This window comes from Hylobates moloch, unplaced genomic scaffold (assembly GCF_009828535.3).
Source record: "Hylobates moloch isolate HMO894 unplaced genomic scaffold, HMol_V3 SCAFFOLD_5, whole genome shotgun sequence".
NCBI lineage: Eukaryota > Metazoa > Chordata > Mammalia > Primates > Hylobatidae > Hylobates > Hylobates moloch.
The window spans coordinates 81,784,288-81,811,671 of NW_026652280.1; the positions used below are offsets into that span (position 1 = coordinate 81,784,288).

At 47.4% G+C, this 27,384-nt stretch overlaps 1 protein-coding gene and 1 non-coding gene across 4 annotated transcripts; both read right to left on the bottom strand.

The window, feature by feature from the left end:
- Nucleotides 1-1,282: 1,282 nt before the first annotated feature.
- Nucleotides 1,283-27,365, bottom strand: STX5 (syntaxin 5). 3 transcript variants are annotated; one of them, XM_058438825.1, is made up of 12 exons: nt 27,235-27,365; nt 26,298-26,541; nt 22,823-22,893; nt 22,615-22,670; nt 22,427-22,497; nt 20,664-20,780; nt 20,524-20,580; nt 20,277-20,358; nt 19,706-19,812; nt 19,413-19,534; nt 11,685-11,791; nt 1,854-2,016 (listed from the first exon to the last, which is right to left on the bottom strand). In XM_058438825.1, exons 2-12 carry the CDS (start codon nt 26,520-26,522, stop codon nt 1,997-1,999), a joined length of 1,035 nt encoding a protein of 344 aa, XP_058294808.1. In that variant the 5' UTR covers nt 26,523-26,541; nt 27,235-27,365; the 3' UTR covers nt 1,854-1,996. The 3 variants fall into 3 exon arrangements, with proteins under 3 accessions (XP_032009027.1, XP_058294809.1, XP_058294808.1); XM_032153136.2 differs by lacking the exon at nt 11,685-11,791 and having other exon boundaries at nt 1,283-2,016; nt 27,235-27,364; XM_058438826.1 differs by lacking the exons at nt 11,685-11,791; nt 26,298-26,541; nt 27,235-27,365 and adding an exon at nt 23,350-23,997 and having other exon boundaries at nt 1,283-2,016.
- On the bottom strand, nt 10,565-10,666 carry LOC116470010 (U6 spliceosomal RNA). The gene has a single exon (XR_004248451.1). It is a non-coding gene; the product is annotated as a U6 spliceosomal RNA (small nuclear RNA).
- Nucleotides 27,366-27,384: the final 19 nt, after the last annotated feature.

The following is a 27,384-nucleotide window of genomic DNA, read 5'->3' on the forward strand; positions in this document are numbered from 1 at the left end:
CCTAAGGCCTGAGCTTGCGGAACTCCGGCTGGCAGCCGGCATGTCCCGGCACCTTTTCATCTGTCCGCTGACGCTGCCCTGGCAGCTTCAGAGTTAGTGCTAGAGCAGAGTGCTGCCGCTGCAGCCCAGAACTCAGCGAGGAAGGGGGCCGCACAAAGGGCTTCAGAGGAATGGAGACCGCGCCTCCAGGTGGGAGAGATGGCTCAGACCCCTACCGGAATCTAGCGTTTCAGCTCGGCTCCTTGTCTATGCCTCGCTTTCTTCGCCTATAAGATGGATTAACAAATCACGAAGTTGAGAATTAGAATGTGAGCTCGAACGTTGACTAATTAATGGCTTTTTTTCCTCGAGGGCTTGACTCGGCAGGTACTATGCCTGGCACATAGTAAAAATTCAACATGTATTTGTGAAATAAATGAATTTATGAATTTCCCCCACCCCGCCCTGAGTTGCTGAGTCAAATGTGACATCTGTCAGGGGTTTGGCGAGCATTGTCTTCACAGATCTTCCATCAATGGCGTCCCCTACTAGAAACCCATCGTGTCAACAGGGCAGACAGCGAAGCTCACCAGCAGCGGCAACTTGCTGGAGATGCCAAGGAGGAGGAGATTTTAAAATATCAGGGCCTTGGGCTCTCCTAGACCCCCAAAAGCACCACCACCAGCCCCTGATTGATTGTTGTCTCTATAGCTTCAACTTCCTTTGGCATGTATGAGACAGGGGCACTCGAGTGACCTCAGAATGTGGTTGTGAGTCTCGGTCAGGAAGAACAAAGCACATTCTCCCTGGACGGTGGGTATTCTGGGCAGGTGTCTCCTCCATTCTCTGTGACTGGCTTTGATTTGGTGAAGTGCTTGGAGGGAATCAAAAACCTCAACTGGAGTTAGGAAAAAATTCTACACCTTCTACTCCTGGCAGCAGGCAGAGCTTCTGACTCGCTTAGCTCAAGGAAGAATTACGGCCAAATAGTTGGAAGATACAGATGAAACAGGTCCAAACACTGCTTGAGATAGTCCTGGAAGTTACCACCAATCAGGGACCCCCTCTGGGATCCTGCTCCCCTGTGTGAAAGGAAGTTTCCAAGCTAATGAAGTGTTGCAACACTTGGTTCTCCCCTGCCTAGAGGCAGCTGTGTGTCAGAGCCCAAAATAGCCTGCATCAGCAGTGATACCTGGCAGAGCCATTAGCCCAACCCTTTCAGTTCTGGTACTGGGCAGTGGGCTCTCTCCACTCGCTGCCTAGGCCCTTCGACGCTCCCACCCAGAAATGATGACATGGCTAGTGAGGCTGACAGTCTTGCTGTAATTGGGAGAAAACGGGCTGCAGCACATTTGGCAGATTGAGAGTCACCAGCAGCCAGTGTTGGGGGTTGTGCAGGCAGCTGAAGGGCTCAGGGCTCCCTGCCTCACATGGTGAAAGAGGAAGAAAGAGGTCAATTGGGAAAATTGGTCCCTGGGGCTGCTTCCTCTCTTCACTCACAGGAAGGTGGGTAAGGGCATCATCTCCCTTTGCTGCCAACGCTTCCTTTGGGAGAGGCTGGAGAGGGTTTATAAAAATCTCCTAGTGGAAACAACCTCCCCCACTGGCCCCCAGCTGGCCTCTGCTCCCTTCCAGTCACTTCATAGCAGAGTTCAAATCTAGAACCCTGTGTGTTTCATAGGCCTGAGGGTGGTGGGGGGAGGACAGGGTGGCCAGAGGCAAGGGGTGGGGGATCAGGGGCAGTGGCCATTCTTAGCAGTTCCAGGGAAACAGGGCCTTTCTCCCAAGTACCCTGCACAGGCTCAGTGGCAGCACTGGCCACTTGCCTTCCCAGGAGGGTCCCAAACCCCAACAGAGTGCCTCAGAGTGGAGAGGGTTCAAGCAAGGAAGACCACAAAGATGATGAAGAAGACAATGAGGATGAGGAAGATTTTGACCATGAGCCACCGGTTGGAGGTGACTGACTGGAAGTACTTGAGGATCTCTGAATGGGCGGCCTCAACGTCCAGCTGGGCTCCTAGCACGTTCTCGTCGATCCTGGGGACAAGGCCGGGAGAAGAGGAAACAAAAGGACACTGGATTAAAAAGAATGCTGTTGAAGTCCATTTATTGACATGGAAAGATGGTCACAGTATGATCCCATTCTTATACATATTTGTGTATAGAAAAGCTTTGGAAGGGTACTATAAACAAGTTATTTCTGGTTTGAAAACCAACTCTGCCATTTATTAGCTTAAGACTCTTAAGTTAGTCTAACTTCAAGCTTCATTTTCCTCACCGGCAAAATGAGGATAACCCAAACCCTACCTTCTCTCAGGCTGCTGTCAGTCTTCAATGAGTTAGTATAAAGTCCCTAACCCACAAGAGCCCCAAAAATGTTAGTTACAATTTTTGCTCATCAGTATTTACATTTTTATCTGGTGAGTATGTATTATATTTATTGTAAGGGGAAATATTTATTGTAAGGGGAAATATATTTATTGTATTTATATTATATTTATTGTAAACATTATATTACATTTATTATAAGGGGAAAAATGTTCACAGACCATTACAGTCAGGAAATCATGGTTCTGAGTGAAAAAGGAAAACATAATGATATGGACAAGAAGTCAGGGGATAAAAAAAAGCTCTATGGCCAACCATGGTGGCTCAGGCCAGTAATCCCAGCACTTTGGGAGGCTGAGGTGGGCAGATGGCTTGAGCTCACGAGTTTGAGACCAGCCTAGGCAACATGGCAAAACCCCATCTCTGCAAAAAATACAAAAATTAGCTGGGTGTGGTGGTGTGACCCTATAGTCCCAGCTACTCGGGAGGCTGAGGTGGGAGGATAGCTTGAACCCAGGAGGTTGAGGAGCTTGAGGAGCTTGATGCTGCACTGAGATTGTGCCACTGCACTCCAGCATGGGGGACATAGCACGACGGCCTGGGGGGGGGGGGGGGAAGAAAACCCACCAAAAAAAAAAAGCTATATGGACCCTAGTTTTGGCCAGGCTGTAATCCCAGCACTTTGGTAGGCCCAGGCAGGAGGATCACTTGAGCCTAGGAGTTGGAGACCAGCTTGAACAACATGGTAAGACACTGTCTCTATTAAAAAAAAAAAATTAAATAAGTATATCGGAGGATGTGAGTAGATTAATGCACATATGACAAGATTTTATGGGACTTGCGGATGCATGGATTTTGGTTTCCCCTGGGGCTCTTGGAGCCAATGCCCCACAATACCAAGGGATGAGTGTGCTTAGTCTGATAGTTAGCACCTTGAACAAGTGATTCAATTAACATCAGCAACAAAGGGATAATCTCATCAAGTTCCTGCTAATGTAATCACCGCGGCAAAAGCATTTAACCTAATTTAATCAACGTTAGATTTAATTTAACATTGAACAAAAAAGTTGATGTCATGAAAAATAAAACAAAAGGCACACTAAAGAGACACATCAAATACAAAATGTGAATCTTCCTGGGTCTTAAACTGAAAGAAAAAAAGATAAGAACTTTTGTTTTAAATATCAGATGGGGGCCGGACATGGTGGCTCAGGCCTGTAATCCCAGCACTTTGGGAGGCCAAGACGGGCCGATCACAAAGTCAGGAGATCGGGACCATTCACGCTAACACGGTGAAACCCCATCTCTACTAAAAATACAAGAAATTAGCCGGGCATGGTGGCAGGCACCTGTAGTCCCGGCTATTCAGGAGGCTGAGGCAGGAGAATGGCGTGAACCTGGGAGGTGGAGCTTGCAGTGAGCCGAGATCGTGCCACTGCACTCCAGCCTGGGCGACAGAGCAAGACTCCGTCTCAAAAAAAAAAAAAAAACCAAATGGGGAAACTTGAACGTGGGCTGATTACTGGATCATGTTGGAGAACTGTTAATTTTCTTAGCTTGAAAATGACATTATGGGCAGGGCGTGGTGGCTCACACCTGTAATCCCAGCACTTTGGGACGCCGAGGTGGGTGGATCACCAGGTCAGGAGATCAAGACCATCCTGGCTAACACGGTGAAACCCCGTCTCTACTAAAAATACAAAAAATTAGCCAGGCGTGGTGGCGGGCGCCTGTAGTCCCAGCTACTCAGGAGGCTGAAGCAGGAGAATGGTGTGAACCTGGGAGGCAGAGCTTGCAGTGAGTGGAGATCGCGCCACTGCACTCCAGCCTGGGAAACGGAGCAAGACTCCGTCTCAAAAAAAAAAAAAAAAAGAAAGAAAGAAAGAAAATGACATTATGGCGTTCATGAGAATGCCTTATTGTTAGCATGCTGTAGTACCTAGGGATAAAACAGCATGAAATTTGCACCTACTTTCAAATAATTCGGCAAAAGAAAGAGGGGAAAGGCTGAGTGTGGTGGCTCATGCCGATAATCCCAGCACTCTGGGAGGCTGAGGCGGGTGGATCACAAGTTCAGCACCTTGAACAAGTGATTCAATTAACATCAGCAACAAAGGGATAATCTCATCAAGTTCCTGCTAATGTAATCACCGCGGCGAAAAGCATTTAACCTAATTTAATCAACGTTAGATTTAATTTAACATTGAACAAAAAAGTGAGACCCGCCTGACCAACATGGTGAAAACCTGTCTCTACTAAAAATACAAAAATTAGCTGGATGTGGTGATGTGCGCCTGTAACCCCAGCTACTCAGGAGGCTGAGGCAGGAGAACAACTCGAACCTGGGAGGCGGAGATTGCAGTGAGTTGAGATCTCGCACCACTGCACTCCAATCTGGCTGACAGAGCAAGACTCCATCTCAAAAAAAAAAAAGAGGAAAAAAAGTGATAAAATGTTAACAATTGGCGGCCAGGCCAGATGGCCCATGCCTGTAATCCCAGCACTTTGGGAAGCCAAGGTGGCTGCATTGCTTGAGTTCAGGAGTTCAAGAACAGCCTGGGGAATATAGGAGACTCCGGCTCTACAAAAAAATTTAAAAATTAGCTGGATATGGTGGCATGCACCTGTTATCCCAGCTGCTGGGGAGGCTGAGGTGGGGGTCACTTGTGCCCAGGAGTTTGACACTGCAGTGAGCTATTACTGCGCTACTGCACTATAGCCTGAGTGACAGAATGTCACCTTGTCTCAAAAGAAAAGAAAAAAACAAACATGAAAACAAAAAAGTTAGTGACTACAGGTGAAAGGAATATGAGTGTTTATTGTGCTATCCTCCCAACTTTTCTGTAGTTTGAATATTTTATGAGGTGAAAAGGAAAATGACTGAGCAACATTAGATCAGTGGTTTTCACACCTTAGGAAAAATAGGAATCACCTGTTGAATTCTCAAATATAAAAATTCTAAAGTGTCACAACCAGAAATTCTAGGTTGGGGCCCAAGAATCTGCATCCCAAAAAACTTGAGACTTAATCAGTGGTTTCTAGAGCAAGTGCTGAAACCCAGATCCACTGGCATGCAGAGAGGAAGCATATGAATGTCTACACCTATTTTAAAGATTGCATCCTTTCATAAATTTATTTTGTATATGGTTACCCATAAATTCTACTTCCTTATTTCCCTTTCATGCTCCAACATACTGTAAAATTGCTACTGAGCCATTCCACTGAAAATACTGGCACTGATACAATTAATTCAAGCCCCTCCTGACTCAAACACATCCTTACCTCGAACTTTCTTTCTCAGGAGCAAGGAGAAATAACCACTCCTTAAAATTCCTCTACCCCAAGTTCTAAGGACACATTTCTCTCTCTGCTTTCTTCTCTCATCTTCCTCAACCTTCCTCCTCAGTCTGGCTAGATTCTTCCCTTCTCCACATACCCCCTGACTCCATGGGGGATCTGTCCTGACCTTTTTTTCACTTTACCCAGTCTCTGGGTGGTCTATGCCCAGGGTTTCACCAAGAGGCCACTGTCCTAAGTCCTTACTTCTAGCACTGCCTTCTCTTCCAAACATCAGAAGATGAAATGCCTATTAAACTCTGTCATTTAGCTGTCCCATGAAGTCTGAGGCACTCAGCACATCCAGAACAAACCTAATTCTCACCCACCATCAATCCACTTGCTTCTTCTTATGTTCTCTCTGTGACACCAAATTTCTTGCTGTGACACACAGGTCATCTGTGACCTGGCCTTGCCTCTCACCACTCCCCCAGCCATGCTGAATAATTCTGCACTCCTGAATCTACCAAGTTCTTTCTCATTTTTGTGCTGTTTTTTCCTCACATAGAACAGCTTCTCCTTTCCCCTTTTTGGGCTGGCATTCCCTTCAAGTCTTAGCTTGGTTCACTTCTGGGAAGGCCCCTTGGCCCCATCTAGGAGCAGTACCTACTCTGAGTTCTCTCATCCCCTTCTTCTTCTTTTTTTTTTTTTTTAATAGAGACGGGGTCTCTGTGTTGCACAGGCTGTCTTGAACTCCTGGCCTCAAGTAATCCTGCCTTGGCCTCCCAAAGTGCTGGGATTACAGGCATGAGCCACCGCACCCAGCCTCATCCCCTTCTCTTCTTGCCCTATCATACTGAGCTGTCACTGTCAACTTATGTCTCTCCTACTAGTGAGCTCCAGGAGGACCAGAATGGTCTTTCACCCTTTTATCCTCAGACCCAGCAGGATTAGCTCACAGCAGCAACAAATGTTTGCTAAATCAATGAGCAAACACATGCTAACAGTGAAAAATACGTATGACGCTGTTTCAAGGAAGACTAGAATGTAAAGTTGCCTATATGCTATAATTTCATTTTAAATGTACATGGATTGAGGAAAGAACTCAACTATCTTTTTTTTTTTTTTTTTTTTTTGAGATGGAGTGCAGTGGCGTGATCTGGGCTCACTGCAAGCTCCGCCTCCTGGGTTCACGCCATTCTCCTTCCTCAGCCTCCCGTGTAGCTGGAACTACAGGTGCCGGCCACCACACCCGGCTAATTTTTTTGTATTTTTTTTAGTAGAGATGGGGTTTCACTGTGTTAGCCAGGATGGTCTCGATCTCCTGACCTCGTGATTCGCCCGTCTCGGCCTCCCAAAGAGCTGGGATTACAGGCATGAGCCACCACACCCAGACTTAATATTCTAATATTCAAAATACAACATAGTTCAAGGAGCTATGGTGTTTATGGCCTAACTCTGCAAGGGTTTCCCTAGGTCTCAGCTGAAATAGATAAAAATCAGTCAATTAGGCCAGGCGTGGTGGCTCACGCCTGTAATCCCAGCACTTTGGGAAGCCAAGGTGGGCGGATCACGAGGTCTAGGAGTTCCAGACCAGCCTGACCAGTATGGTGACACCCCCATCTCTACTAAAAATACAAAAATTAGGCCGGGAGTGGTGGCTCACGCTTGTAATCCCAGCACTTTAGGAGGCCGAGGCGGGCGGATCACAAGGTCAGGAGATCGAGACCACGGTGAAACCCCGTCTCTACTAAAAATGCAAAAAATTAGCCGGTCGTGGTGGCGGGCGCCTGTAGTCTCAGCTACTCGGAGAGGCTGAGGCAGGAGAATGGCGTCAACCCGGGAGGTGGAGCTTGCAGTAACCCAAGATTGCGCCAGTGCACTCCAGCCTGGGCGACAGAGCGAGACTCTGTCTCAAAAAAAAAGAAAAAAAAAACAAACAAAAATTAGCCAGGCGTGGTGGCTCGCACCTGTAGTCCCAGGTACTTGGGAGGCTGAGGCAGAAGAATCATTTGAACCCAGGAAGCGGAGGTTGCCACTGCACTCCAGCCTGGGTGACAGAGCGAGACTCCGTCTCAAAAAAAAAAAAAAAAATCAGTCAATTATTAGCCAGGCATGGTGGTGCATGCCTGTAATCCCAGCTACTCCGGAGGCTGAAGCAGGAGAATCGCTTGAACCTGAGAGGCAGAGGTTGCAGTGAGCCAAGATCGTGCCACTGCACTGCAGCCTGGGTGACAGAGTGAGACTGTCTCAAACAATAACAACAACAAAAATCGGTCAATTCTCCTGACTCTAGCTAGCATCAAGACAGCTGTACTCGCAGTACCTAATAAATGGCTGGTGCTCAACATATAGTAGTTGAATAAACAAATTTTCTTTTAATCAGTGGTTCCCAAACCTGGATGCTAATCAGAATCCCCTATGGAATTTGTACAAATGAAGCTCCCTGAAAGCCCACTCCATTTACATCTCTCGAATCAGAATCTCCAAGTGTTTTCTTCTACCTTGGCCAATTAAATGTGTGAGGCTGCTTAGTGGATTGATGTTCAGAAACCGGCTTTATACATATGTAGGTGTTCACCCAGTTTCACATGATCAACAATGTAGGGTAAAAGCACTCTGCTAGATACCGTGGGGAATAAAGATCAATCAGGGTTGGACCCTGGCTAAAGGGTAAGAGCAAGTGGGCAGGAGTGGATTCCTAAAACCTCCTACACCTTCTCTCCCCTATCCTCTCCTCTACTGGCTTTTCTTCTTAATGAGCTGAGAAGACTGAAGTGGTCTGAGGATAAATGCCGCTCCACCCCCAGCATTGCTACAATAGCCTCTGTCTTTCCACCTGTCGCCCACCTATCGCCAGCTCCTCTTAGAGCCAAGCCTCGATTTATGCCCTGGAGCCCACTTCCTTTCACCTTCTCAAGGACATCATTTCAAGAATTCTCCCATGTTTCTCCTATATTATCATTTTTAAATTTATCTGCTGCATCATTCCCATTGGCATGCAAACATACGTTTATTTTCTCTCAGCCTTTTAAACCCTCTAGGCTCCCACCAGACATATTTGAAACAACTTAAGCACTCACAATAATCATTGCCCTAACTAATAATAAGACAAACAATATATTCAAACCTATAATTAAAGCCTACAGTGATGCTCAGAAAAGAGGAAGATTTAATTAATTTACTTGAGATGGAGTTTCGCTCTTATTGCTCAGGATGAAGTGCAATGGCATGACCTTGGCTCACTGCAACCTCCACCTCCTGGGTTCAAGCGATTTTCGTGCTTCAGCCTCCCAAGTAGCTAGGATTACAGGCATGCACCACAACACCCTAATTTTGTATTTTTGGTAGAGATGGGTTTTACCATGTTCATCAGCCTGGTCTCGAACTCCTGACCTTAGGTGATCCACCCACTTCTGCCTCCCAAAGTGCTGGGATTACAGGTGTGAGCCACCGCATTCGGGACTCTTCCTTTTTTTTTGAGATGGAGTTTCACTCTGTTGCCCAGGCTGGAGTGCAACGGCGTGATCTTGGCTCACCCAACTTCCGCCTCCCAGGTTCAAGAGATTCTCCTGCCTCAGCGTGCCAAATAGCTGGGATTACAGGCATGCGCCACCAAGCCCAGCTAATTTTTTTTTTTTTTTTTGAGACAGTTTTGCTCTTGTTGCCCAGGCTGGAGTGCAATGGCGCCATCTTGGCTCACCGCAACCGCCGCCTCCCCGGTTCAAGTGATTCTCCTGCATGCGCCACCATGCTCAGCAAATTTTGTATTTTTAGTAGAAATGGGGTTTCTCCATGTTGGTCAGGCTGGTCTCCAGCTCCCGACCTCAGGTAATCCGCCCGCCTCGGCCTCCCAAAGTGCTGGGATTACAGGTGTGAGCCACCACACCTGGCTTTCTGATTTAATTTTTAAAAAGCTATTAAACAGTTTGGGGACAACTGGGAAAATGTAAACACTCACTGTATATCACATAATATTAGGAAATAGTTAATTCTAACAGATAGGATAACTGGGTGTCTTTTTTTTTTTTTTTTTTTTTGAGATGGAGTCTTGCTCTGTTGCCAGGCTGGAGTGCAGTGGTACAATCTCGGCTCACTGAAACCTACACCTCCCAGGTTCAAGCGATTCTCCTGCCTCAGCCTCCCGAGTAGATGGGACTACAGGCGCCCACCACCGTGCCCAGCTAATTTTTTGTATTTTTAGTAGAGACGGGGTTTCACGTGTTAACCAGGATGGTCTCGATCTCCTGACCTCGTGATCCGCCCGCCTCGGCCTCCCAAAGTGCTGGGATTACAGGCGTGAGCCACCGCGCCCGGCCCCGGGTGTGGTTTTTATTTTATTTATTTTTTTATTTTCTAGGACAGAGTCTCGCTCTGTCGTAACACTCACTGGATAATACATATTAGGAAATCGTTAATTTTCACAGACATAACTGGGTGTGGTTTTTATTTTTTTGAGACAGAGTATCACTCTGTTGTGAGTGACACTCACTGAATAATACATAATATTAGGAAATCATTAACTTTCACAGATAGGATAACTGGATATGGTTTTTTGTTTTTATTTTTTCAGACAGAGTCTCGCTCTGTTGCCCAGGCTGGAGTGCAGTGGCACAATCTCGGCTCATTGCAACCTCTGCCTCCCAGGTTCAAGCACTTCTCCTGCCTCAGACTCCCAAGTAGCTGGGACCACAGGCATGCACCACTATGCCCAGCTAATTTTTGTATTGTTAGTAGATACAGGGTTTCTCCATGTTGGCCAGGATGGTCTCAAACTCCTGACCTCAGGTGATCTGCCCACTTTGGCCTCCCGAAGTGCTAGGATTACAGGTGTGAGCCACCGCGCCCAGCCTGGTTTTTATTTTTTAATTTAATTTTTAAATTTTATTCTAGTTTCAGGGGTACATGTGTAGGTTAGTTCTATAAATAAATTGTGTGTCTTGGGGCTTGGTATACATATTATCTCATCACCCAGGTAACAAAAAATACAGAAAGCTTCACAAATTTGTGCCATCCATGTGCAGAGGCCATGCTAACCTCTGTATTCTTCAAATTTTAATATACATCCTGCTGAAGTGAGTACTGGATGTGGTTTTTAAAGAGAATTTGTGTATTCTTAGGAGACACATGTTAAAATATTTAAGGATTAAGTGTCATGATATCGGCAACCTACTGTGAAATGGTTCAGAAAAATAAAACATAAAGCCAATCTGGCCAACTGTTAACTGTTGAATGTAGGTTGCAGCTATATCAGTGTTTATTATGGTTCTTTTAACTTACTGGTAAATTTAAACTTTTTCTTTTAAAATTTTTTTTTTTTTTTTTTGAGACGGAGTCTCGCTCTGTCGCCCAGGCTGGAGTGCAGTGGTACGATCTGGCTCACTGCAAGCTCCGCCTCCCGGGTTCACGCCATTCTCCTGCCTCAGCCTCCTGAGTAGCTGAGACTACAGGCGCCCGCCACCGCGCCCGGCTAATTTTTTGTATTTTTAGTAGAGACGGGGTTTCACTGTGGTCTCGATCTCCTGACCTTCTGATCCGCCCGCCTCGGCCTCCCAAAGTGCTGGGATTACAGGCGTGAGCCACTGCGCCTGGCTTAAAAAATTTTTTAGAGACAGGGTCTCACTCTATTGCCCAGGCTGTAGTACAATGGCACCATCACAGCTTATTGTAACCTCCTACTACTCCTAGACTCAAGTGATCTTCTCTGCTGAGCCTCCTAAATAGCTAGGACTACAGGCATGTCACCATGCCAGGCTAACTTTTCATTTTCTTGGAGAGATAGGGTCTTGCTATGTTGCCTAGGCTGGTCCCGAACTTCTGGCCTCAAGCGATCCTCCTGCCTTGAACTCCCAGGGCACTAGGATTACAGGTGTAAGCTACTTTGCCTAACCCCCAAATTTTCATAGTAAAAAAACGAAAAAAGAAAACTTCTGATTAACTTCCTCCTATCAGCTATTACTCAATTTCCTTTCTCCATTTTGAAGCAAAACTCTTAGAGCTGTCCATTTTCCATCCCGGCTAACATGGGGAAACCCGCCTTTACTGAAAAAAAAAAAAAAAAAAAAAAAGAATTAGCTGGATGTGGGTGTGGTGGTACGTGCCTGTACTCGGGAGGCTGAGGAAAGAGAATCGCTTGAACCCGGGAGGCGAAGGTTGCAGTGAGCCGAGATTGCGCCACAGCACTGTAGCCTGGTGACGGAGCAAGACTCTGTCTCAAAAAAAAAAAAAGAAAGAAAGAAAGAAAGAAAGAAAGAGCTGTCTATTCATCTATTCCTACTCTTTCTAATTGCTCTCTCTCATTCTTGTTTGTTTTTCTGTTTTGAGACAGAGTCTTGCTCTGTCACTCAGGCTGGAGTGCAGTGGCGGGATCTCGGCTCACTGCAACCTTAGCCTCCTGGGGATGACAGGCACACGCCACCACGCCCAGCTAATTTTTTGTAATTTTAGTAGAGATGGGGTTTCACCATTTTGCCCAGGCTGGTCTTGAACTCCTGGCCTCAAGTGATCCACCTGCGTCAGCCTCCCAAAGTGCTAGGATTACAGGCAAGAGCCACCATGGCTAGCCTCATTCTCTCTTAAACGCCACTGCATTCAAGCTTTTGCTCCCATCCCTCTATTGAATCTGACTCAAAGTCACCAACAATATCTACATTGCTGAATCCAATGACTATTTCTCACTCCTCGAGGTTCTCCTTCCAGTAATGCCTGGGTACCTCCTATTATACCAATCATTCCATAAATTACATAAACCACAGAAGAAATATAAAGAACAATGATCTTAGTTCAGCCAAGTTAACTGCCTGTGAAAACAAAAAAGTCAACATTCTTTATAGAAACATAAGATAATCCAGAATCTTCATATCAATTATAACATGTACGATAAAATCCTCAATTAGTAGTTATACAATGAAACAGGGAACTGTGACCCATACAGAAAAGAAAAGGCAATGAATGGCACCATCCCTAGGATAATCCAGATGAAAAGAATTAAATTTTAAAGCAGCTATTATAACTGAGGGAAAATATGCTTGTACTAAGAAGGTAGTAAATCACAGCAGAGAAACATCTCTAAAAAAGAACGAAGTGTAAATTTGAAAATGAAAATTATCTAAAAAAATTCACCAAATGGGCTTAACAGCAGATCGACCTGAAAATATACATATAATTAATATAAATTTATTATGTAAGACATGTATCTGGAAACATATATATTTCCAGATGGTAAGGACAGAAAGAGGCAGAAAAATGTTTAAAGTAATAATAGCCAAATACTTCCTAAATTTAAAGACAAATTTACACATAAAAGAAACTCAGGTGGGGCATGGTGGCTCACACCTGTAATCCCAGCACTTTGGGAGGCCGAGGCGGGCGGATCACGAGGTCAGGAGATCGAGACCACGGTGAAACCCCGTCTCTACTAAAAATACAAAAAAATAGATTAGCCGGGCGTGGTGGCGGGCACCTGTATTCCCAGCTGCTCGGAGAGGCTGAGGCAGGAGAATGGCGGGAACCCGGGAGGCGGAGAGCTTGCAGTGAGCCGAGATTGCGCCACTGCACTCCAGCCTGGGCGACAGAGCGAGACTCCATCTCAAAAAAAAAAAAAAAAAAAAAAAAAAAAAAAGAAACTCAGAGGCTGGGCGTGGTGGCTCACACCTATAATCCCAGCACTTTGGGTGCCCGAGGTGGGCGGATCACCTGAGGTCAGTAGTTCGAGACTAGACTGCCCAACATGGCAAAACCCCATCTCTACTAAAAATACAAAAAATTAGCCAGGCGTGGTGGCGGGCACCTGTAATCCCAGCTACTCAGGAGGCTGAGGCAGGAGAATCGCTTGAATCCAGGAGGCGGAGGTTGCAGTGAGCCAAGATCGCACCACTGCATGCCAGCCTGGGTGACAAGAGCGAAACTCCATCTCAAAAAAAAACAAACAAAAAAAAACAACAAAAAAAACACGATCGGGCCAGGTGCTGTGGCTCATGCCTGTGATCCCAGCATTTTGGGAGGCGGAGGTGGAGGCGGAGGCGGGAGGATCACTTGAGGTCAGGAGTTCAAGACCAGCTTGGCCAACATAGTGAAACCTTGTCTATACTAAAAATACAAAAAAAAATTAGCCGGGTATGGAGGTGGGTGCCTGTAATCCCAGCTACTCAGTAAGCTGAGGCACAAGAATCGCTTGAACCCAGGAAGTGGAGGCTGCAATGAGCCGAGATCACACCACTGCACTCCAGCCTAGGCAACAAGAGCAAAAACTCCATCTTGGAAAAAAGAAAAAAAAAAAAGAATAAATCTGTATGAGCCAGGCACATTGGGAGGTCAAGGTGGGAAGATTTCTTGAGCCCAGGAGTTTGAGACCTGCCTGGGCAACATGTGAGATCCCCATCTCTAGCAAAAAAGAAAAAAAAAAAATCAGCCTATTTTGGTGGTGTATGCCTGTAGCCCCAGCTACTCAGGAGGCTGAGGTGGGAAGTCAAGGCTGCAGTGAGCCATGATCATGCCACTGCACTCCAGCCTAGGCAAGAGCGTGAGACCCTGTCTCAGGAAAAAATAAGTAAAAACTTAAAAAAAAAAAAAGAAAAGCAACTGTATATCCAGAAGTCTATATCCAGAGAAAACATCCTTCAAAAATGAAGGTGAGGCCGGGCGCAGTGGCTCACGCCTGTAATCCCAGCACTTTGGGAGGCCGAGGCAGGCGGATCACGAGGTCAGGAGATCGAGACCATCCTGGCTAACACGGTGAAACCCCGTCTCTACTAAAAATGCAAAAAAATTAGCCGGGCATGGTGGTGGGCGCCTGTAGTCCCAGCTACTCAGGAGGCTGAGGCAGGAGAATGGCGTGAACCCGGGAGGCAGAGCTTGCAGTAAGCCAAGATCGCGCCACTGCACTCCAGCCTGGGCAACAGAGTAAGACTCTGTCTCAAAAAAAAAAAAAAAAAAAAAAAAAAAAAAAGTTTAGTTTTGATTTAGTTAGTGAAAAAGATTTCAGTTTTCAGATGAAAGAAAACTGAAAGAAAATGTTGTCAGCAGATCTCCACTACAAAAAAAATACCAAAGGAAGTGCTTCTTCAGGATAAAGGGAAGAGATACCAGTGGGAAACTTAGATCTATTCAAGGAGGAATGAAGAACACTGAAGATGGTAAATATGTGAATACTATTACCATGTCTTCCTCTTAATTTCTTCAAAATACATTTAACTTTTTAATACTTTTTTTTTTTTTTTGAGACAGGGTGTTGCTGTCACCCAGGCTGGAGTGCAGTGGCCCAATCTCTGCTTACTGCAACCTCCACCCCTGGGGCTCAGGAGATCCTCCTGCCTTAGACTTCCCAGCAGTTGGGACCAAGAAGTGCACCACCACACCCAGCTTGTGTTTTTGTTTTTGTTTTTTGAGAGTTTTGCTCTTGCTGCCCAGGCTGGAATGCAATGGCAGGATCTCGGCTCACTGCAACCTCCGCCTCTAAGGTTAAAGTGATTCTCCCACCTCTGGCTCCTGAGTAGCTGGGATTACAGGCATGTGTCACCATGCCCAGCTATTTTTTTTTTTTTTTTTTTAGTTGAGATGGGGTTTCACCATTTTAAATGATCCACCTGCCTCAACCTCCCAAAGTGTTAGGAATACAGGCATGAGCCACCGCTCCCAGGCCAGTAAGTGGAGATGTTGAACAGGAGTATGGATATACGGAGTTTAGGAGACAGGTCTGGGACGGAGACTAAAACATGGGCAGAATCGACCAGGCGCGGTGGCTCATGCCTGTAATCCCAGAACTTTGGGAGGCCAAGGCAGGCGGATCGCAAGGTCAGGAGATTGAGACCATCCTGGCTAACATGGTGAAACCCTGTCTCTACTAAAAATACAAAAAAAATTAGCCAGGCGTGGTGGCAGGAGCCTGTTAACACCAGCTACTCGAGAGGCTGAGGCAGGAGAATGGCGTGAACCCGGGAGGTGGAGCTTGCAGTGAGCCAAGATCGTGCCACTGCACTCCAGCCTGGGTAACACAGTGAGACTCTGTCTCAACAACAACAACAAAAAAACAAAAAAAACAAAAAACAACAAAAAAAAGGCAGAATCTGGCCAGGTGTGGTGGCTCACATATATAATCCCAGCACTTCTGGAGGCCAAGGTGGGGAGATCACTTGAGGCCAGCCGTAATTTTTAATAAGGTTGGATTTAGGGTTGCCATTTTACTTTTTTTTTTTTTTTGAGATGGAGTCTCGCTCTGTTGCCCAGGCTGGAGGGCAGTGGCACGATCTCAGCTCACGGCTCTGCCTCCTGGGTTCACACCATTCTCCTGCCTCAGCCTCCCAAGCAGCTGGGACTACAGGTACCCACCACCACGCCCGGCTAATTTTTTGTCTATTTTTAGTAGAGACGGGGTTTCACCATGTTAGCCAGGAGGGTCTCGATCTCCTGACCTCGTGATCCGCCCACCTTGGCCTCCCAAAGTGTTGGGATTACAGGCGTGAGCCACCGCACCCGGCACTATTTTCTGTTTTTCTCTTTTATTTTTTGTTTCTGTTTATCCTCTCTTGTCCTTCTTTTGAATTAATTGAAATTTTGATTAAAATTCTATTTCCATTTCAATTTGGTTATTGCTCTTCTTGCTATATGTCATTGTTGAGTTTCTATTTTATTTCAGTGGTTGCTCTAGGGATTACAATATACCTTATTAACTCTTCACAGCCTACTTCATATAAACTGTCAAAATTGGCCAGGTGTGGTGGCTCACACCTGTAATCCTAGCACTTTCGGAGGCCGAGGCAGGCAGATCACAAGGTCAAAAGATGGAGACCATCCTGGCCAACATGGTGAAACCCTGTCTCTACTAAAAATACAAAAATTAGCTGGGCGTGGTGGTGGGCGCCTATAATCCCAGCTACTCGGGAGGCTCAGGCAGGAGAATTACTTGAACCCGGGAGGCGGAGGCTGCAGTGACCTGAGATCGAGCCACTGCACTCTAGCCTGGCAACAAAGCGAAACTCCATTTCAAAAAAAAACTGTCAAAATTTTGAAACCCTCCTGTTTCATCCTTTATTCTACAGTTAAATTTGTTGCATCTATGTACTTTACAAATCCCAGGGTATACACTATTATAATTTTTGTTTTAAAGTTAAATGTGGCCAGGCGCGGTGGCTCACATCTGTAATCCCAGCACTTTGGGAGGCCAAAGTGGGCGGATTGCCTGAGGTCAGGAGGTCGAGACCAGCCTGGCCAACATGGTGAAACCCCGTCTCTGCCAAAAATACAAAAATTAGCTGGGAGTGGTGTGGGTGCATGTACTCCCAGCTACTCAGGAGGCTGAGGCAGGAGAATTGTTTGAACCCAGAGGTTGCAGTGAGTGAGGCGACAGGTGCCATTGCACTCCAGCCTGGACAAGAGTGAAACTCCGCCTCAAAAATAAATAAATAAATAAAAATAAAATTAACGCTGGGCATGGTGGCTCATGCCTGTAATCCCAGCACTTTGGGAGGCTGAAGTGGGCGGATCATAAGGTCAAGAGATTAAGACCATCCTGGCCAACATGGTGAAACCTTGTCTCTACTAAAAATACAAAAATTAGCTGGGCGTGGTCTCGCACACTTGCAGTCCCAGCTACTCAGGAGGCTGAGGCAGGAGAATCACTTGGACCCAGGAGGCAGAGGTTGCAGTGGGCTGAGATTCTGGCACTGCACTCCAGACTGGCGACAGTGAGACTCCATCTCAAAAATAAAAATAAATAAATAAATACATGCATAAATAAATAAAATTAAATGTATTTGGCCAGTTGTGATGGCTCACACCTGTAATCCCAGCACTTTGGGAGGCCAAGGTGGACAGGTTACTTGAGGCCAGGAGTCCAAGACCAGCCTGGCCAATGTGGCAAAACTCCGTCTCTACTAAAAATACAAAAAGTAGCCGGGCATGGCGGTGCACACCTGTGGTCCCAGGTACTCGGGAGACTGAGGCATGAGAATCACCTGAACCTAGGAGGTGGAGGTTGCAGTGAGCCAAGATCATGCCACTGCACTCCAGCCTGGGCGACAGACCAAGGCTCTGTCTCAAACACAGAAAAACTAACCCCTGCAATGCAATGGCTCCCTATGTCACTCAGAGTAAAAGCTAAAGCCTACCAATGGTCTCAAGAGGTCTCACAGTTCCCCTCCGACTACACCTTGTACAACTCTCTTCCTCATTGATCCCAGCTGCAGTAGTCTCTGCTGTCCTTTAACTCATCAGACATATTGTCACCTGCAGGCCTTTGCCAGGGTCTGTGTAGCTAATTTCCTCACCTTCTCCCAAGTGTGATGCCACCTTCTTAATAGGGCCTATCTCCCTCCAAACCTGGCACTCCTGATTAGCTTATCCTGTGTTGACTGTCTCTCTCTCTTTTTTTGGCATTTATGACTTTTTTTTTTAACATACTGTTTATTTATTATGACTTTTTCACATCTATCTCCCTATTAGAATACACGTTCCACAAGGGCAAGGATTTTGTCTCTTTTGCCCGCTGCTATATTCCCATAACTGACTGACTGAATGCTAAGCACCACAGAGGAGGAGCAGATAAAACCTCTTGTAGTAGCATGAGGCACCAGAGGAACAGAGAGGCCAGCCCATTGTTGGGCCTCTGCCTACATCCCTCCAGTACACCCTGTAGTTCTCTATCCCTGTTCATTACTTTCTAGCCACGCAGGCCTTCTTGATTCTTGTGTATGGTGAGACTGTCCCATCACAAGGCTTTGCTCTAGCTGTCTCCTTGGCCTAGAACACTTTCTCTTCTTTGCCTGGCAGGATCCCTCTTGTCATTCAAGTCTCTGCTTAAATGTCATGTCTTCAGAGCAGCATTCCCTACCACACAATCTGATATACCTACTTAGTCATTTTCTTATTTTTGAGATGGGGTCTCGCTCTGTCACTCAAGCTGGAGCGCAGTGGTTCCATCATGGCTCACTGCAGCCTCGACCTCTCATGCTTAAGTCATCCTCCCGCCTCAGCCTCCCGAGTAGATGGAACCACAGGCATGCGCGACCACGTCCAGCTAATTTATTTTTGTAGAGATGGGGTTTCACCATGTTGCCCAGGCTGGTCTCAAACTCCTGAGTTCAAGTGACTGTGTGGGCCTCCCAAAGTGCTGGAATTACAGGTGTAAGCCACCGTACCCATCCACTACTTTCTTAACACATCATCCTACTTTAACTCTGTATACAGCCTTTATTACTACCGGAAATTTTGTTGTTCATTATTTTTATTTTTTGACACAGCATCTGGCTCTGTCGCCCAGGCTGGAGTGCAGTGGCACGATCTTGGCTCACTGCAACCTCTGCCTCCCAGGCTCAAGCCATCCTCCCACTTCAGCCTCTCGAGTAGCTGGGACTACAGGCCCATGCCACCATGCCCAGCTAGTTTTTGTATTTTTTTGTAGAGACAGGGTCTCACTTTGTTGCCCAAACTGGTCTTGAATTCCTGAACTCAAGCATCTGCCTTGCTCGGCCTCCCAAAGTGCTGCCTATGGGATTACAGGTGTGAGCCACCGTGCCAGCCTTGTCAGTTCTTTTCCACAGCTGTCCTCATCTGCCCTATCAAATTCCATACACTTACACATGCTGCAAAGCAGCTCCAGACAGACTTTACTGTCCTACTTGCCACTGTATCTCCCACACCTGGAACAGTGCCTCACATGAACAGGTGCTCAATAAACACTTGTTGGGTGGATGGAAGCAGGTGAACTGGGTCCCATGGGTGGGCAGAATTCACTCTATCTTCGAAAGGGCATCAAGCAGTCCTTGGGGACTTTAAGATGCCAATCCACGGGGAAGAGAAAGCTCCTCTGTTTGGGGCGAGAGAGTGTGTCTCACCTCTGAACGGTTTCCTCCTGTTCCTTAACCATGTGTGCCAACTGCTGAAAGATGGAGCCCAGCTCAACAATTGTCGACTCAATGTTCTGCATGGTGTCTGCCCGACTCTGGATGTAGGAATCCTTCAGGAGAGGGAGAGAGCACATGAGCACCATCAGCTTCTTCAGGGTCAGACCTGCATCTTTACAACCCTCCCAGCTTGCCATTCTGCCCATGGCACACTCCAAACACTCTCTTGGGAACCACAGAGAATAATGGAGAAGCTGATTCTCCCTAGTTCAGAGCTTGGGTACCTGTTCGTCAATGAGCTGCAGCTGCTGGCTGGTCCGAGAGTCCATCATGTCGATGGCGACATCTTTGGAGGCATGGGACTCGGCCCCCAAAACCACAGCACCACCCCCTGGGGGAGAAAACAGGACGTGGCACACCTTAACAGTTAAAAGCAGGTTCAAAGCCCACATGCTCTGGGTTTGAATCCCAGCTCTGGCACTTACTAGCCTTGTGACCCTGGACAGGTCATTTAACCTCTCTAAGCCTCAGTTTCCTCACCTGTAAAATGGGGGATAATAACAGTTGCTTTCTCAAAGGGTGGTTGTGAAAACTAGAGAATGTGAATAAAGTGTACAAAAAAAATTAGAAATTATCATTATTCTGAATATAACTGAATTCACCCCAACAGTGAGAATGTGGGAGTCTAAATGTGGATCACGAATCTCAACCATCTGGTTCGGCCTCTGAGAGATAAAGCCTAGAAAATTCCTTGACCCTCCACTCTCCTAGCCAACCCGTGCTTTTAGAGGATGCCATCACAACCAGAGTAAGTAACCTTATCTCCCGGGGCTTCCCGTTTTACCTGTGACTTACCCAGGTGGTTAGGGGCAAGGGGCATGGCTGACACAGGTGCCCGGGAGAACTGCTCTCTCCGGCTCCTCTGCTGCTTCAGGTTCTGGGGTTGGGGAAAAATGCAAAGGACCTGAAGCCACTAGAAAGCAGGCATGTTAAAGAGACTCCCACCATTGGCCCCATGACCCTGTAGAACTTGTCCCTTCTTCATTTCCCTCTTGGATCTTTACCCCCATATTCCTACCCGTCCTACGCAGATTGTTCTCACCTCTGTCCTCACTTCTAAAACCGATTTGAAGTCATTGGACATAGAAGCCAGTTTCGACTAGAAGAAAAGGAGAGAGGGTCAACCAAAGAAGACTCCACATTCTTCCCCTTTGCCTCCCTCCCTTCCTCCCCAGGTCCCACCTGCAAGGAGACCACAATGGTGTTGGAGTGGGTCTGCAGGTGCCGGCCACTCTGGCTGCCCTTGGCCCTCACGAAATCCTGGAGCTGAGCAATTTGTTTGTTGAGGCTATTGATGTCCTGGTAAAAGAGTCCACAAAAAAACAAAGTATTAGCCAAGGAGTCCTCAGTCAGCATCTCTCACGATGGCCATCTCTGGTAGGAAGGGCAAGGTGGAAGTTACTAGCCAGAGTGAGAATATCTCAGACAGTCAGACCAGATGGGCCTGCTAGGATTTTCCAAGGTTTAGTGTTTGCTCTGGCTCAGTTCCTGCAGAGAACAGCTAGAAAGAGGCAAAGTAGGGCCTTCATCCATTTGTAAGTACCTTGTTTACTCCTCCAGCCTACTGCCCTGGCTCCATTCTGTGAGGCCATGCTCTTGGCCACAGAACCCTTTCAAAGGCCAAAATCTTGGGTCTAGGGCATGACCAACAAAGCCCCTGGACAGTACTCAGGAAAAGGGAAGAGTCAAAGGCACTGTAGTTTCGAGAGGCATCAACAGAATTATTTTCAGACACACAATTCCTCAGTGGCTAATGTCTGTAAACCCAGCACTTTGAGAGGCCAAGGCAGGCAGATCATGAGGTCAAGAGATTGAGACCATCCTGGCCAACATGGTGAAATGCCATCTCCATTAAAAATACAAAAAATTAGCTGGGTGTGATGGCGCGCACCTATAGTCCCAGCTACTTGGGATGCTGAGGCAAAAGAATCGTTTTGAACCTGGGAGGCGGAGGTTGCAGTGAGCCTAGATCGCGCCACTGCACTCCAGCCTGGCGACAGAGTGAGACTCCGTCCTAAAAAAAAAAAAAAAAAAAAAGTTATTATTGGCCTGGTGCAGTGGCTCACGCCTGTAATCCCAGCACTTTGGGAGGCTGAGGTGGGCAGATCACCTGAGGTCAGGAGTTTGAGACCAGCCTGACCAACATGGAGAAACTCCGTCTCTACTAAAAATACAAAATTAGCTGGGAGTGGTGGCATGTGCCTGTAATCCCAGCTATTCGGGAGGCTTAGGCAGGGGAGTCACTTGAACCCAGGAGTCAGAAGTTGCAGTGAGCTGAGATCGCGCCACTGTGCTCCAGCCTGAGCAACAAGAGTGAAACTCTGTCTCAAAAAATAACAAATAAATAAATAAATAAATAAATAAATAAATAAAATAAAAGTTACTATTACAGTCGAGTGCAGTGGCTCACACCTGTAATCCCAGCACTTTGGGAGGCCAAGGTGGGCGGCTCACTTGAAGTCAGGAGTTCGAGACCAGCCTGGCCAACATGGTGAAACCCCGTTTCTACTGAAGATAAAACAATCAGCCAGTCATTGGTGGTGGGTGCCTGTAGTCCCAGCTACTGGGGAGGCTGAGGCAGGAGAATCGCTTGCACCTGGGAGGTGGAGGTTGCAGTGAGCCAAGATCGTACCACTGCACTCCAGCCTGGGTGAAAGAGCAAAACTCTGTCTCAAAAAAAAAAAAAAAAAAAATTATCCAGGAATGAGGGCATGTCCCTGTAGTCTCTACTGCTCAGAAGGCTCAGGCTGGAGGATAGCTTGAGCCCAGGAGTTAAGGGCTGCAGTGAGCTAGGTCACACCACTACACTCCAGACTGGTCAACACAGTGAGACCCCCTCTCTAAAAAAAGAAACTTGCTCTGGGTCCCCATGGCAATGGAAAATCACAGGAAGACACAGGTGATCTGATTGGAATGCTGGGCTCTCCTGATGGCTAGTAGCTCACCTGTTTGATGATATATGTTAGCTCTTCAATTTCCACTGCTTTATCATCAAAGAGAGACTTGCGCTTTGCCACTACAGAGACAAACAAGAAGCCACAATGGGTGAGGTCAAGGACAAAGCTCAGGGAATATAGCCCTCAGCCCTCTTTGATTTACTGCCCCACTTCTGAAAGACCCCAAGAACACTCACAGATTGTCAGCTTCTCCAGCTTGGCAAATGTGTTGCTAAGGTCTTTCCCAATGCGCCTGCAAATGACCACTAGTGAGACTGTGGGAAAGGGCAGGAGGCCCTTCTGAACCCACAACCAATCCCAGACTTCACAGCCAAGGCTACTGATCGCAAGTCTACTTTTCTTCAGACATTATATCACCCCACCAGAAAGCTTCTCTCAACTCACTTGGCCATGAGGGTGAATTCACTGCGTTGTCGGACAGCACGCAAAGCTGGCTTATTTGTCTGGATTCCATTCTGAAAAGCGATGGCAGGAGGTGACAACTTTAGTTCTCCCTTCCCCAGTCCCAGCTTTCACTTCCTGAGGTGTCCACTAACCTATCTCTAGTACTGGTGGCATCCATGAGATGATCTAGATTTATGAGTGGTAGTCATTTAGAGTCCAGATTTGAAGAGCAGGTAGACCTGAGTTCAAATCTTGACTCACCACTTACTAGCTGGGGGATTTGGGGCAAGTTACTTAAAACATTCTAAATCTCTACTTCCTCTTCTATAAAATGAAGACAATCCACACATCTCCCGTTGTTGCTAAGGTTAAATAACAAAAAGGCTGAAAAGTACTTCAGTCAACTACCTGGTACATAGTAAGCACTAAATAAATGGTATCTAGTATTGCCATTCTATTCCTCAAATCAGGAAATCAATAAGGATGATTGCAAAGCTCTTGGAGATAACATAGAAGAGCAGCTTTACCATGAGCTGAAAAACACGTCTTTATAACTTTTCTATTTTTGAGACAGGGTCTCACTCTGTCTCCCAGGTTGGAATATAGTAGCATGATCATAACTTACTGCGCCCTCGACATCCTGGGCTCAAGCGATCCTCCGACTTCAGCCTCCCAAGTAGCTGGGACTACAGGGCACACCACCACACCTAGCTAATTTTTTAACTTTTTGTAGAGATAAGGTCTTGCTACATTGCCCAGGCTGGTCTTGAACTCCTAGGCTCACGCAATCCTCCTACCTCAGCCTCCCAAAGTGCTGGGATTACAGGTGTCAGCCAGCATGCCCAGCCATCGGTAAAAATATTTAAAAATACAGTTACTCGGCCGGGCATGGTGGATCACGCCTGTAATCCCAGCACTTTGGAAGGCTGAGGCAGGCGGATCATGAGGTCAAGAGATTGAGACCAACCTGGCTAACATGGTGAAACCCCATCTCTACTAAAAATACGAAAAATTAGCCAGGTGTGGTGGCATGCACCTGTAGTCCCAGCTACTCAGGAGGCTGAGGCCGGAGAATCACTTGAACCTGGGAGGTGGAGGCTGCAGTGGGCCGAGATCCCACCACTGCGCTCCAGCCTGGGTGACAGAGCGAGACTCCGTCTCAAAAAATAAATAAATAAATAAATAAATAAATAAGTAAATACAGTTACTTGGCCAGGTGCACTGGCTCATGCCTGTAATCCCAGCATTTTGGGAGGCCGAGGCGAGCAGATCACAAGGTCAAGAGACAGAGACCATCCTGGTGAACATGGTGAAACCCCGTCTCTACCAAAAATACAAAAATTAGCTGGGTGTGGTGGCACATGCCTGTAGTTCCAGCTACTTGGGAGGCTGAGGCAGGAGAATCGCTTGAACCCAGAGGTGGAGGCTGCGGTGAACCCAGATCACGTCATTGTGCTCCAGCCTGGCAACAAAGAGAGACTGTCTCAAAAACAAACAAACAAACAAACAAACAAACAATGCTTACTCAGGTCCCACTGGGATTGTTTAAAAAAGCACTCCCGGCTGGCGCAGTGGCTCACGCTTGCAATCCCAGCACTTTGGAAGGCTGAGGTGGGCAGATCACCTGAGGTTGGGAGTTTGAGACCAGCCTGACCAACGTGGAGAAACCCCGTCTCTACTAAAAATACAAAATTAGCTGGGCGTGGTGGTGCATGTCTGTAATCCCAGCTACTTGGGAGGCTGAGGCAGGAGAATCACTGGAACCCGGGAGGCGGAGGTTGCAGTGAGCTAAGATCGTGCCACTGCACTACAGCCTGGGCAACAAGAGAGAAATTCCCATCTCAAAAATAAATAAATAAATAAATAAATAAAAAGCACTCCCACATTTTTTTTTTGAGGAGCTGAGTGCAGTGGCTGACACCTGTAATCCCAGCACTTTGAGAAAATAAAGCAGACGGATCATTTGAGCCCAGAAGTTCGAGACCAGACTGGGCAACATGGTAAAACCCCATCTCTACTAACAAAACAGAAATTAGCCAGATGTGGTGGCACACGCCTATAATCCCAGCTACTGAGGAGCCTGAGGCAGGAGGGTTGCTTGAGCCCAGGAGGGCAGATGTTGCAGTGAGATGAGATAGAACCATTGCACTCCAACCTTGGTGACAGAGAGAGACCCTGTTTCCAAAAAAGGAGAGAGAGAGGCAGGGTGTGGTGACTCATACCTGTAATCCCAGCACTTTGGGAGGCTGAGGAGGGCAGATCACCTCAGGTCAGGAGTTCAAGACCAGCCTGACTGACATGGTGAAACCCCATCTCTATTAAAAAAAAATACAAAAATTAGCCGGGCGTGGTGACGGGCACCTGTAATCCCAGCTACTCGAGAGGCTGAGGCAGGAGAATCGCTTGAACCCAGGAAGAGGAGGTTGCAGTGAGCCGAGATTGCACCACTGCACGCCAGTCTGGGCGACAAGAGAGAAATTCCTTCTCAAAATAAAAAAAAAAAAAAAAAGAGAGAGGAAGAGACTGGGCCTCGCTCAGCCTTCTAAGTAGCTGGGACTACAGGCACATGCCACCATGTCCAGCTTTTTTTTTTTTTTTTTTTTCTTGTAGAGACAGGGTCTTGCTTTGTTGCTCCTGCTGGTCTCTAACTCCTGGCCTCAAGTGATCCTCTGGCCTAGGCCTCCCAAAGCGCTGGAATTACAGGTATGAGCCACCACATCCAAACCTAAGTGATTTTGATACAAATTACTGATCTAGGGCCAGGTGTGGTGTCCAGAGCAACCTGGGCAACATAGTGAGACATTGCCTGTACGAAAAAATTTTAAAATTAGCTGGGTGGTGCATCCATGTAGTCCCAGCTGCTCAGGAGGCTGAGGAAAGAGGATCCCTTGAGTCTAGGAGTTCAAGACTGCAGTGAGCTATCATCACGCCACTACACTCCAGCCTGTTGACAGAGTTGAAAAACAGATCTCAAAACAAAACAAATACAACAAATTACTTATCTAGAAAATGTCCTTAATCTTACAGAGATCAAAACTAAGATGTAACTAGATTAACTAATTTTCTCATGGTTACAGAGCAAACTTATGGTAGAAGTATATTGGAAAATTCAAGGTGCATGTTGCTCAGCTAAAGGCTCTTCCTAGAAGAGCTTTATTAGAACCTAAAGGTTCTTCCTAGAACTTGTTCCTTATTCACACCAATTATATTGCAGCCAAGTACTCTCTGAAGTACTCCCTCCAGAATAGCAATCCTGCCCTCCAAGGGATTCCTCATAAAAAAAAGTCTAAGTCCTTGCCCCTAGTTAGCCAGCCGACCTCTTCTCTGTTGCTATAGCAGACCCTACAGGCCCCATCCAAGCCTATCAATTCCATCAGGTACCCTCCAAAATTACTTCGGTTAACAGTGGTGGAGCACAGTTCTTCCTACATTTGAGTAAGGCTCACTCCTCGCGTTTTCCACTCCAGGTCCTTACCTGACGGGTCTGCAGCGACTTGCAGGCAGACAGAAACTCCTGGGTCCGATCCCGGCAGGACATGGTGTCAGGAGGGGAAGGGACGAGGGCCACTGGGGGGGGCAGAGGGGCGATGTCGCTGCTGCTACTGCCAGCAGTTGCAGGGGACAGGACCTGTGTCTTTGAGAGACCCAGGTAGACACCCTGATCCGTGTTCTTAGACCCGTAGCGTTTCCGCGGGATCATTGAGACGCATAACCTCGGACTGTTGTGGAGGGGAGAGTGTCATTCCCCAGGCAGCTTCTTTTCCCAAACTCCCCCGCCCCACCCCAATCAACAAATCCTCGAGCCCCTTCTGCACTTCTCATGGGCTTTCGCGCCCAAGACGCTCGCAAATCCTGGGGCGGGCCAGCAGCGGAAAGGGCCCCGCTTTTCCCCTGTCCCAAGTCGAACCCGCTTCAGACTCTTTTTCCAACTTGGCTCTGGCGGCCAGAGCGCGGGCAGGGGACCCTGAAGCAGAGACAGGGCCAGAGCCAATCCCGTGGTCCTGAGACTGCAGCCTGGCTCGTGTAACTGCCCCGGGCCCTAACCCAGCCCTTTCGTTTCCAAGATTTCCTTCGGCCTCTCAGGGAGGGCCGGTAACGGACCTCCAAAGACTGGCACACTTCGGTGGGCGGAGGGGGAAACCTCTGGGTGTTTATTTGAAACAGGAAGTCCCACCCCCCCCCCGCCCAAGGTCCGCCTTCTGGAAGACTTCAACCACTCATTAGCTAAGGCCGACGTCTCTCTCAACAGAGGCTTTCCTGATTGGACGACAAGGAATTCGCTCACCCGGAGCCGGGCCGGCAGGACTTGCCCGCTCGCCCCTGATTCCCTTCCCCCCGTCAGTCGTCGCCCCCGTAAAACCACTGCCCCAGAGCTGACACGGCGGCCAGATCCCCTTTAGAGCGAATCTTACCTCCCCTCTGCCGCCTGCCGCCGCCGCCACTTCCAATCTCCCCGGCCGTCACTGCCTCCTCCCCGAGCACTGAAGCAGCCGAAACCCGACCAAAGACTGGAAGCGGCCACGTCACCTACACGTAACCCCACCCCCAGTGACGAGGGGGCG

Bases quoted from the DNA above. Each gene is read 5' to 3' on its own strand.
- STX5 (XM_032153136.2), bottom strand. From the start codon at position 26,522: ATGATCCCGCGGAAACGCTACGGGTCTAAGAACACGGATCAGGGTGTC. The intron at 22,498-22,614 runs GTGAGTGTTCTT...TTGTCTCTGTAG, and splicing joins GCTGGAGAAGCTGACAATCT to TGGCAAAGCGCAAGTCTCTC. The intron at 19,535-19,705 runs GTACCCAAGCTC...CCTCTCCTGAAG, and splicing joins TGCAGCTCATTGACGAACAG to GATTCCTACATCCAGAGTCG.